The 12,533-nt window shown below is 45.3% G+C and overlaps 1 protein-coding gene across 1 annotated transcript in view; it reads right to left on the reverse strand.

Moving 5' to 3' along the window:
- PBX1 (PBX homeobox 1) overlaps positions 1-11,599 on the reverse strand; it is a 201,572-nt gene extending 189,973 nt beyond the window's left edge. The window contains exon 1 of the mRNA XM_073571620.1: positions 11,461-11,599. Coding sequence (XP_073427721.1) covers positions 11,461-11,474 — 14 coding nt within the window. The 5' untranslated portion in view covers positions 11,475-11,599. The remainder of the gene's footprint in view (positions 1-11,460) is intronic.
- Between the last annotated feature and the right edge of the window lie 934 nt (positions 11,600-12,533).

Here is a 12,533-nt window from a genome sequence, read left to right on the forward strand (position 1 = left end):
AATTATTAATCATGTCCTCATTTAGACATATTCAAGTTAGAATTACAAAATAATGTAGAAGAGTTGTCCAAAATTCCAGTTGAGAGGTGTAAGAAGCTTGCTGATGGTTATAGGAAGCGATTGATTGCATTTATTTATTCCAAAGGGTGTGCAACCAAATATTAAGTTGGGGGTGCCAGCAATTTGGTCCAGCTAATTTTGCAGGGTTTGTGTGAAATTGTGTCCAATTTGCCTTGTGTGTTCCGATACATACAAAGGAAATAAACATGTATAATAAAACATGTATAATTGCAATAATTTTCTGGGAGAAATACTTCCTTTTCTGGAACAATATCAAGGCTGACAATATTTTTGTCCATGACTGTATTATGTTTATGAGTGCCACTTGAACCTAGGTTTCCAGTGCATACCAGAACCCTGGATAAGCTTGGATTTTTGTATACTATCACGGTCCTATTTATATTATACATTTTCCATATTTGCTTTTGTTTCCTATATTGGAATCTCTATACACCTATTACTCCTTCTGCCTTTTAGAAGGCTAGGATTGTTAGATTGTGATCAATTGCATTTAGTTTCCTGGCAATCACATAATGATAGTAGGTTTTGTTTAACACTTCACAGTCACGTCACGACTCTGTAGTCGGATATCCCATGGTCATGGGATCCTTCCCTTTCCCTAGCGCTCGGGGTGCCCTAGCTATCCCTGCTCCTCAGGCTACTTCTGTTGGTAAAGATGCTGGGGCCACGTACCTTGCTGATCTCCTAAATCCACCCTTAATCTGTTCTCTCCCCCACCCAGGGTAGTGGGTGGTAATAATAGTGTACAAAAATACACGGACTAGACTAACAATGGAATACATACGGGGGTAAAGGAAAAAACTTGTTACAGTGGCATGTAAAAGATTGGGTGCCCCTGGTCAAAATTACTGCTATTGTGAACAGTTAAGCAGTTGAAGATGAAATGATCTCTAAAATGTTCAAAGTTAAAGATGACACATTTCCTTTGTATTTTAGTCAAAAAAAATATATTTTCATTTTTTACATTTTAAAAACAACAAGTAAAATGCACAGATGCAAAAGTTTTGACACCCTGCATGGTTTGTACCCCCTTTTGAAAGTATCACAGCTTGTAAACACTTTTTGTAGCCAGACAAAAGTCTTTTAATTCTTGTTTGAGGGATTTTCATCCATTTTTCCTTGGAAAAATTCTTCCAGTTCTGTGAGATTCCTGGGTCGTCTTGCATGCACTGCTATTTTGAGGTCTAGCCACAGATTTACAATGATGTTCAGATCAGGGGATTGTGAAGGCCATTGTAAAACTTTCAGCTTGCATCTCTTAAGGTAGTCTATTGTGGATTTTAATGTGTTTAGGATCATTATCCAATAATGTGTGTAAAGCGCTGTGGAATTAATGGCACTATATATGGAGCTCCCCCAGGGCCGTGGGGTTACTTTGTACCAGGCCGGTGTCTTAAAAGCGATGTGTCACAGCGGCAGTGACCTGGTCCGTAGCCCTGGGCATCCAATAAAAGGGGATATTTACAGTGGTTAAAGAGTTTGGAAAGTTTGTAATAAAGTGTTCGTGATACCACCTGTGGTTTCTGGTCAGAGGTGACCAGCGCTGCAGTGCAGATCCTCTGGGATCTGGTGATGATGCAGCAGAGTTGGTACAGCTCTCCACAGGCAGAGTTCAGTCCCAGGGAAGAAGTAATATATAGAAGATGGTAATAATGTAGTATTTGGAAAAGGATGTAGCAGTACTGAGTGGGTGTTAAGTGATGATAGATGTAGTAGAGTTGGATAGGTGACGCAGGAATAATTAGAGGACACAGAACCCCTTAAATAAAACCATTGACACCGAACGTCTTTTGGAATAATTATGGCCACAGCAGCCTTTTATTTAAATAACATAACAAAACTTTCAGAATAAATAACATTTTTAGACCCCCTGGGAGGAGTCCTTGAAGCTCCGAAAGATCTGGTGAGTACCAAATAGGAAGTGAACAACCACCAAATTATTTATTTACCCCCAGCCGTTACCCCACTGGCTCGGGAGCACCACAACCACGAATATAACAATGTTCACTCCAAACCTTGGGAAATCGACCCCTTAGCCGACTTCCCCACCCCATTTCACCAGATCCAATTAAATTGAATTCCAGACCGAGGAAACCATAATGCCCATGGATTCCTGTACCAAATTTAAACCAACTCCAAGGACTCCCCCCAAACCGCATAAGGCCACCACGACCCACATGAGTAAACCAAACAGGATCCAGGCCAGGAGAGCGGGAAATGGTAAGTCCCACCCATGACCCATGCCTTATAACTGCCTCCTAACCCTTCCCCTTAATGAATATCCCTATATCTCTCCACCCATTGTCATGCCGGCCTCCGCCCATGCCTGGGAAGGGGGGAGGGCGGCTTTGCTCCGGCCTTCACTTTACTCACAGTTCTGGCTGCACTACAGACGCTCGATGCCGTGTCCTCCAGGTGAGGGGTCCAGCAAACTCCCAGGTAGATCATGATACACCTTCCCAGGACTCTCTTCAGTGTGTGCCTTTCCTGGCCATCTTACAGTGTTGGTTTCTCGTCTCTCCTACCCAACACCTCACAGTCAGTGTCCCGGGCCAGCAGCCGTGGACCTTGTCTGGTAATGCTTTCTCTGTGTTCCCTTGCTCCTCTATGGCTGCCTTTCTGGCGAAGATAACTGTGGCTTGTGGCTGCAACACCTAAAGGTGCCTCTGCCTCCAGCTTGCTAGTTGAGTCTGATGATCTCTCCACTAGGCTAGGGGGCCGGTACTCCACTGCGACCTGGTCTCTCCACTACTGGATCGGGCCCCACGGGTGGCATCCGCACTTCCCGTGCCCCTGAGACCCCTTCTACTCCCCTCTGGGAGCTTCTTTTTGTCGCTTTCCTTCTACAGCTCCTCCTGACAGGGAGCTGCTTCACCAAACGTCTGTTACTTTCACTTTCTCCTCACTTTCTGCACTGTTCTTCCCTCTCCTTCTGTTACACCCAACCCACCTCCCAACACCCTTTCCTACCCAGCAGGGCTGCCAATGAGAAGAGATGGAGCCCTGCTGTGTGATATGTGCTGGGATGCAGGTGTTGGAGTTCTGTGGTGTGATCCCTCCTTATCTGAGAGTGGGGTACCACACCTCTGTTGTTAACAACCTCTGAGTGTTGGTACCCCTCGTTTAATGACAGAAAAAACGATAATAGTGACATAAATAACTTGAATCTGACAAAACAAATATTAAAAAAAATCTAGGAAAATGAACAAATGAAAGTCAGACACTGCTTTTCAACCATGCTTCCAGTGGATTTTTTAAAAAGTAAAACTCATGAAGTAGGCCTGGACAGAAATGATGGTACACCTGAAAATAATGTGACAAAAGGAACAGAGGAAGCAAAGGAAAGAGATGTCTCAGGAGATTAGAAAGAAAATTATAAACAAACATGTTAAAGGTAAAAAGTTATAAGACCATCTCCAAAACCTTGATGTTTCTGTGACTACAGTTGCACATATTATTCAGAAATTTAAGCTCCATAGGACTGTAGCCAACCTCCCTGGACGTGGCCGCAGAAGGAAAAGTGCTGACAAATCAAAGAGACGGATACTATGAATGGCAACAAAAGAGCCCAGAAAACCTTCTAAAAGTAAGTGATAAGCGGTCATAGAGGAGCGCTTAGGAAGCAGCCCAGGGAAAGACAAAAATGTCAGGTCTCCACCGCAGCTCCAGCCGAAAACCTCCAATGGAGGATAGGAGCAATGAGAAAATGGAAACGGTCTTAGGAGCGCAGGAAAGAGACTCAGACAAGAGATGGGGTTAAACCACAACGTGTTTCGACGGAGTATCCGTCTTCATCAGGTGGTGAAGACAGATCCTCCGTCGAAACGCGTTGTGGTTTAACCCCATCTCTTGTCTGAGTCTCTTTCCTGCGCTCCTAAGACCGTTTCCATTTTCTCATCAGAAAAACTTCTAAACAGATTAAAGGTGAACTTCAAACTCAAGAACATTAGCGTCAGATGGCACCATCTGTCGTTGTATGAGCCAAAGTGGGGACTTCATGAAAGACGACCAAGGAGGACACCTTTGTTGAAGAAAATCATAAAAAAGCCAGATTGGAATTTGCCAAACTACATGTTGACAAGCCACAAAGCTTCTGGGAGAATGTCCTATGGACAGATGAGACAAAAATTTAACATTTTGACAAAGCACATCACCTCTATGTTCACAGATGAAAAATGAAGCATATCAAGAAAAGAACTCTGTCCCTACTATGAAACATGGAGGAGGCTCTGTTATGTTCTGGAGCTACTTTGCTGCATCTGGCACAGGGTTTCCAGAATCTGTGCAGGGTACAATGAAATCTCAAGACTATCAAGAACATTCAGAATTGAGAGTCCACATTGGTTGATATCTTTTAATGGCCAACTGAAAAGATGGTAACAAATTGCAAGCTTTCGAGACTACTCAGGTCTCTTCATCAGGCATTGACTAATACAAAATCTGAAGAATCACATATTTATGCACAACACAGCACAGAAAAAATACAATAGATAAGACAAGTGACGTGAAGCAGAATTATCATTATGGGAGAGGGATAGACATAAATATTGGACCAGTTCATAGATAAGGAGTGAAAGTTTTATTGTCCTCACCCCAATCAGAGGACAATAAAACTTTCACTCCTTATCTATGAACTGGTCCAATATTTATGTCTATCCCTCTCCCATAATGATAATTCTGCTTCACGTCACTTGTCTTATCTATTGTATTTTTTCTGTGCTGTGTTGTGCATAAATGTGATTCTTCAGATTAGTCAATGCCTGATGAAGAGACCCGAGTAGTCTCAAAAGCTTGCAATTTGTTACCATCTTTTCAGTTAGCCATTAAATGGTATCACCAACTGAGAACTCTCAATTCTGAATATTCTAATATCTACTGGCTAACACGGTACAAAGATATACATCTTCCCTGTATCTAGACTATCAAGGGATTTTAGAGAGAAATGTGCTGCCCAGTGTCAGAAAGCTTTGTCTCAGTTGCAGGTCATGGGTCTTGCAACAGGATAATGGCCCAAAACACACAGCTAAAAACACCCAAGAATGTCTAAGAGGAAAATTGGACTATTCTGAAGAGGCCTTCTATGTGCCCTGACCTAAATCCTATTGAGCATCTTTGGAAAGAGCTAATACATGCCGTCTGGAAAAGGCAACCTGTTAGTCGTCGGATTTCTGAGATTGCACAACAGGAATCCACAGCCATACATCCAGCGGTCTCCCATTCCCCTCCGACCACTCAGGGACCTGCTCAGCAATCTCAGCGATCCAGGCGTTCTGCTCAGACCTGCTCTCTGAGTCTGGATGTTGCTGCTACCTCTGGTCCAGCAATGGTAGCGCAACCTGCTTTGCAGGGAACCGCTCCAGAGGCTAAGTCCTCTCGCCGTGCTACTGGGCATGTCCGCAAGACGACCTCTCAGTGGAGAGCAGGGGTCACATGCTCAGGTCCTGCTTCGGATCTGATTGGTCCTTCTCAGAAGACTGGAAGGTCCTGGAAGTGCATGGCTATAAAAAGCCCGCATGGCGGCTCGGCCATGCGCTAGTGTAGACCTTATTTGCTATGTGTGTATGGTGACGGATGCATGTGTCTGGTGACTGACTCATTGGAAACCCCTACCCTCTGATATTACGAATGTGGACATAGTGTATGTTTTAGTCAGTGCCAGGTAGTGGCAAGCTATGCGCCACTGTGCTTACCACACCTTACATTAGCGTCCGACGGTGTCCGGTTCCCCGGCACTGTCATTAAGTGGCTGTACCTTCCGCCACGCTGCACTCTGCAGCACCTCTTGGCGTTCGCGGCTGCGACGTCACACACCGGCTGGCCCTGTGAAGTAACAGGCCCGGCATCTACGCCTTATTTTACTCTAGGGCGTCTCTGTGCCTAAAACAGAGTCTGTCCTAGCACCTTGGGTGACGGCAACCCGAGCGCAGTACTCCGCCTCCTAGCGAGTCTGACATTATCCAGCAGCCGTCTTTACATCTACCACACGGTGGACCCCGGGCGGCGAACGCACCTCCTATTATTTATATTTGGTGCGTTCCGCCATCCCTAACAAACCTTCAAACACAAGACAACTGGAGCAGTTTGCTATTGAGGAATGGGCCAAAATACCTGTCGAAAGGTGCAGAAGTCTCATTGACAGTTACAAGAATCGTTTAATTGCAGTGATTTCCTCAAAAGGTTGTGCAAAAAAATATTAAGTTAAGGGTACCATCTTTTCTGTCCAGGCCTATTTCATGAGTTTTATTTTTTTCTAAATACTGTGGAATCATGGTTGAAAAGCAATGTCTGACTTTCATTTGTTCATTTTCGTAGATTTTTTATTTATTCCTTTTGTCAGATTCAAGTTATTTCTTTCACCATTGTGTTTTTTTGTCATTAAACTAGGGGTACCAACAATTTTAACCACGTGTGTAAATGAGTAAAATAAATAAAACATCTGTAGAAGTGATCCTCTTTTCAACTTCAACTTTTTTTACAGATGGTGTTGTTTTCATCAATAATTTGTTGAAATTTCATTGAATCCATTCTTCCCTCTACCCATGAAATGTTCCCTGTGCCATTGGCTGCAACACAACCCCAAAGCATGATTGATCCATTCCCATGCTTAATGGTTGGTGAGATGTTCTTTTTTCTCCACACATACCTTTGGTCATTGTGGCTAAAGAGTTCCTTTTCAACCTCAATGATGCACAGGACTTGTTTCCAAAATGCATCAGGTTTGTTTACATGTACTTTTGCATACTTCTGATGCTGAATTTTATGGTGAGGATACAGGTGAGGTTTTCTTCTCATGACTCTTCCTTGAAGGCCATATTTGTGCAGGTGTATGAACAGTAGCACAATGTACCACAACTCCAGAATCTGCTTACTTTTTATGAACATCTTTTGCAGTCAAGCAGGGGCTCTGATTTCTCTCTCTAGCAATTCTACAAGCAGCTCTCTTTGAAATGTTGCTTGGTCTTCCAGACCTTGACTTCCACTGATCCTATGATCTTAATTAATTTTCGAACTGAGGAAAGGGCAACTTGAAAATGCTTTGCTATCTTATAGCCATCTCCTGCTTTGTGGGCCTCCACCATTTTAATTTTCAGAGTGGTAGGCAGCTGCTTAGAAGAACCCATGGCTGTTTTTTTGGCACAAGGTTAGATGAGGCTGTGTTTTTATAAAGCTTGGAAATTTGCAACTCCTGGCTCTTCCGAACAAACCATAACTCTAACAGGCTAATTAACTTCTGAAACCTTAGTCAAAGTTATCTGAGCACACAAATCTCCCAGGGTGCCCAAAGTGCCGGCGCTGTGACGGACTGCAGCAGACAGCTTCCGGTGCCACCAGTGATACAGCTAGTGTAGGAGGCACTGCGCGCCCAGTAACAGTAAAGTCGGTGCACGTGCAGAGAGTCCAGGACCGGTTACAGGACAGTACCCTGCGAACCATACTGCCGGACAGCGTAAGACAACCCTCGTTTAACCCCTGTATTGTTGCTGCTATTGTTGTTTTGGCTGCACCAGCTTATGGACTAGGGGCTCAGTGGAAGGTACCAGAGACCGACCTCTGCTGCAAGAAGATGGATCACTAACCTTGGACCTCCCTTGAGGACATTTCGTTGACAGCTACAAGGACTACTACCCTCATTGGAATATTTGCGACTGAAGAAACCATAGACGTGATAAGTTTACTGAGTTTTACTGTTGCTATTTTTGCTAGTCACCTTTATTCTTTCCCAGTTTAACTGTTTATCTCCCTGTGAGGAGTACCTTTATTGTTAATTAAATTTGATAAACCTTGCTCTGCCTCCTGTTTGTCACTGCATCCCGCAACCTGCTTACAATGTGTCATTTTTAACTTTGAGCCTTTTAGAGATCCAGTCATCTTCAACTTGCTTAACTGTTCAAAATGACAGTAATTTTGACCAGGAGTGGCCAAACATTACATACCACCCTTCCTAATGAGTCTTTCCAGTTCTGCTCAAAAGGGATCAAATAATGTGTACACTGGACACCTTTTAAAGGGGTTATCAACTTTCAGTAAATTGTTCCTCAAAATGTGTAAAATATTTAAAATAGCAAACTCAGCGGGTACTCTCTTTCCCCGGATACAGAGCTGGTTTCCCAATGCTACTGGGTACCAGTGTTTTAGAAGCAACAGTAAGGCCTCTTTCACACTTCATCTTTTCCCGTCTGTCGAAATCCGCCCTTTTTTGAAAAAAAAAACGGATCCGTTTTTTTTGGCGGAATCCGTGTTTTTCCCATAGACTTACATTAGCAGCGGATTGTGACGGATGGTCGTCCGTTGCATCTGTTTTTTGACAGATCCGTTGGAATTTAAGCATCCGCCATCTTGAGTAGACGGACAAAGGAACGTTTTTTTCAAGTGGCGGACCCACTTTTTTAAACTGAGCATGCCCAGAAGATTTTCACATTCATGCATTTTAACCCTAAAAGCCGTTCTGGAATAGGGCAAAGAAATCTCTCTCTCTCTCTTTCCAGAGTTCTATTCCTTTAAATTTTCATACACTGGCGGCTGCAGCGGATCCGTCAAAATAACGGATCCGGTGCATCCGTTTTTTGCTAAGCGGAAACGGATCCGTTTTTTCACACTTTGATGGTTTGCAACTGACGTCAAAAGACTGAAGTGTGAAAGAGGCCTAAGCCCTTTAACCCCTTAACGCAGAGGCGTAGCTAGGGTTTTGGTTCAGGGGGGGGGGGCGAAACCTTGATTACAACTCGGTGACGCACAATAATAGTGGAGGAGAACCTCAGCAGAGGACCGCGCTGTTGCTGAATATAATTTCTAAATAAAGACCAATATTGATATTACCGCCATATAGTGAGTGGTAGATACCTGTCCTACATAACATACCGTATAAGAGATCACAGCACAGTTACAGATGGTAACTTACAGCTGACGTTCTTTCTGATGGAATTGTTCACTTTTCCATCTGGCCCAGACCAACATGACTTCTTCCAGCCAGGACTCGTCTGCAGAGATTACAACAAAGATTCATTTCATGTTTCATATTTTCAGCACTGTCACCAATGGGACTACTCCCTACCTGCACAAACTCCTTACCCTGCTGATACCCCAATGCTGAGCCGCTGCTGCTGTATGTGTCCCTTTAACTGTACCTGCTGTGTGGTTCTCTGTGCCCTCTAAATTCTAAAGCAACTCTCGAAAACAGTGCCCATATTTTGTCCCCTAGAAAGTAATAGCACCATTTGTGCCCCTTTGACAGTCACAGTTACCTGAGTTCCCTATAACAATAAGTGCCCACTTTACATTTAATAATGTCATGAGTCTCCCCCGTACAGCTCCCCTATACACAGTATGATGCTTTCTTATACACAGTCTAATCCCCCCTCACTGTATATATACTGACTGCTTAGTGTACCGTTACACCTAGCGATGCACCAGCGATCCCGACCAGCGATATGACGCGGTCAGGATCGCTGGTGCATCGCTAAGTGGTCGCTAGTGAGCTGCCACACAGGCAGATCTCACCAGCGACATCGCAGGGGACGGGGGTCGCTACTTACCTGTCAGATGCGGCGATCCTGCGTCCTCCCGCCCGGCTTCACGCGTCGCTCGTCGGCGCCACTGGAAGCGCCGCAGGAAGTGACCGACGAGGAATGGTCCAGGAGTTTCTCGCGCGATCAGCGATAACCAGCGGGGGAGACGGTCGGAGGTAAGTATCAATGCAGCGATATCGCTAGTAATATCGCTGCAACGTCACAAAATCGGTGACTTTACAGAGATATTGCTAGCGATATCGCAGTGTGTAACGGGGGCTTTAGTATTCCCCAAATTGTTTGATAGCTCCAACACTGTAATCTCTACACTGCATGATGGCCCACTAGCCTCCATATAGCATAATGTGCCAGACAAGTTCACTATAGTCCTCAATATAGTATAATGCACTCCCCATAGGTAGACCCTATAGAATAATGCAGTCCTTTATATAATGCACCCCATAGGCAGCCTCATAAAAAATAAATCCAAAACTCACCTTTCCTCCTGGTTTCATCACTGCTGCGAGCTCCCGCACATCTCCGGACTGTAGGCTCCGAGTAGTGACGTCATTGCAACCCCCTGTCAGTGTTGGCGTTAGTGACATCAGAAGCTGATGAGAGGGGGATGATGGGAGAGGGAGCATAATGCTCCTTCTCTCATCAATGTAGTCAGCTGAAATGGCATCCAGCCAACACAGTTGATTTTGCAATGACAGGTGGGGACCCACTGATGGCGCAGGGCCCCTGTGCCTGCTCAGGGGCCCCATAGCGGCTGGGTGGCAGGTCAGGGAGATCGATTCTGCCTGATCTGCCGCAGAATGTAACACTATCGGCGTGCTGTGGGTGGGTCCCCTCAAAGCGCTGGTCCCGGGGTGACCTCCCTCCCCCCTGTAGCTCACCACATTGTAGGATTCACTCCAACAATAAGTCACCTGCATTACTGATACTAATATATTATATCACACTAGTAACATGTCCATGCCACTAACAATCGCTGTATAGAAAAACACTATTCCACAGCTATTTGTCATCAAGCACCAACTGCTGCTGTAGCACTACAAGTGCCAGACTTAACTTCCCAGAAGGAGCACTCTGAGAGCAGCAAACACTAGTTAGGGTGTGTGCACACGTTGCGGATTCTGCTGTGGATCCGTAGTGGATTTGGTCCTGCGGATCCGCAGCAGTTTCTGCTGCGTTGTACAGTACAGTCTATGAGAAATGAAAAACACAGTGCACATGCTGCGGATTTTCTGCAGATTTAAATCTGCAGTATGTCAATTCTTTGTGCGGAATCCGCAGCGTTTTGACACCTGCTCCATTATAGGAATCCGCAGGTGTAAAAACGCAGGGGAAATCCACACAAAATCTGCACTAAATCCGCAGGTCATTTAACCTGCGGATTTACCTGTGGATTTGGCCAAATCCGTGCTGAAAAATCCGCAGAGTAATCCACAACGTGTGCACATACCCTAACCCTCTAGGACTCGCTGTCAGCCTGGTAACGGGTAGGTTAATAATTACACACCAGCACAAACAGCCGAGATAAGGTGATCAATACACTGGTTTAACCCTCCCTCTGCCTGCCAGGGAGGATGTGCCGCTTTCTCTGCACAGCTCAATGACTGCAGCCAGCGGTGCGATCTCTAGTTTACACTTTTCCTGGTTTTCTCTCAGTCCCAAAGTGCAGTAAATTCCCAGGCCAAGACAAAGCATCGCCATATAGTGCATCAGTGACCGCTGCAAAGTGCCTGAAAACTATGTAACACATAAGGAGAGCATCATGTAATGAATATTACACCCAAATAGCAGTAAGTTGTACGTATATATCCAAAGCAACAGATTAGACACTTCAAATAGTAATTAACATAGATACTCATCAATTCCCATGCTGTGTGCAGTGTCCACTGGTCCTGGAGCAGCACGCTCCTCAGCTTTCAGGCTCCTCTCAGTCAGAAGCAATCAAATGCAGAGCAGACAGTGAACTCAGCTCACAGGCAGAGGCAGCGCCCCCTGCGTCCAGGCTGCTGCTGGAGATGATGACTTCTCTGCAGCAGGGAGCTTTCAAGGAGAGCGCGCTCAGCCAGGATTGGGTGAGTGATCTCCCCTCCCCCGCTACTCTGCAGAAGAGCGGTCACATGACTCACTCCCTGCTGCAGCATGTAATTGTATCGGCGCGATCTGCACGCCGATATAGTTACATAGCATAGCTCGGGTGGGCGCCATCAGAGCGCGGGGCTGGGGCCACCGCCCCCTCTGCCCCCCCCCCGGTAGCTACGCTACTGCCTTAATGTCCAATGACAGACACAGTCCATCATTGGACGTCTCCTCCCCTGCTTTGATGAGGGCTCCGGCAGTGAGCCCGCATCAAAACAGGGACATGTCAGCTGTTTTGAACAGCTGACATATGCCCGCAATAGGCGCAGGTGGAATCGCGATCCACCTGCACATATTAACTAGTTAATCGCCGCTGTCAAACGCTGACAGCAGCATTTAACCAGCGCTTCTGGCCGCGCAGCTGGAAATGCGCGCATCGCTGGCCTCCGTCACGTGATCGGGGGTCAGCGATGCGTTGACATAACAACCAGATGTCTCCTGGAGACCTCTATGGTTGTTGATGCCTGATTGCTATGAGCGCCACCCGGTGGTCAGCGCTCATAGCAATGCAGTATTTCTGCTACATATAGGCGATCTAAGCATCGCCTATATGTAGCAGAGCCGATCGTGCTATGGCAGGTTCTAGCCTCTCATGGAGGCTATTAAGCATGACAAAAGTTAAAAAAAAGTTTTAAAAAATCTGAAAAAAAATAAAAAAATAAAAATTTCACCCCCCTTTCGCCCCATTCAAAATAAAACAATAAAAAAAAAAAAATTGTCCATACATATATTAGGTATCGCATATTTCACCGCACTTAGAATTTTTTTCCCCTTTTTTTTAGTACATGACAT

This window comes from Dendrobates tinctorius, unplaced genomic scaffold (genome assembly GCF_039654945.1).
Source record: "Dendrobates tinctorius isolate UK_male_01 unplaced genomic scaffold, ASM3965494v1 ptg000029l, whole genome shotgun sequence".
In the NCBI taxonomy this organism is placed as follows: Eukaryota; Metazoa; Chordata; class Amphibia; order Anura; family Dendrobatidae; genus Dendrobates; species Dendrobates tinctorius.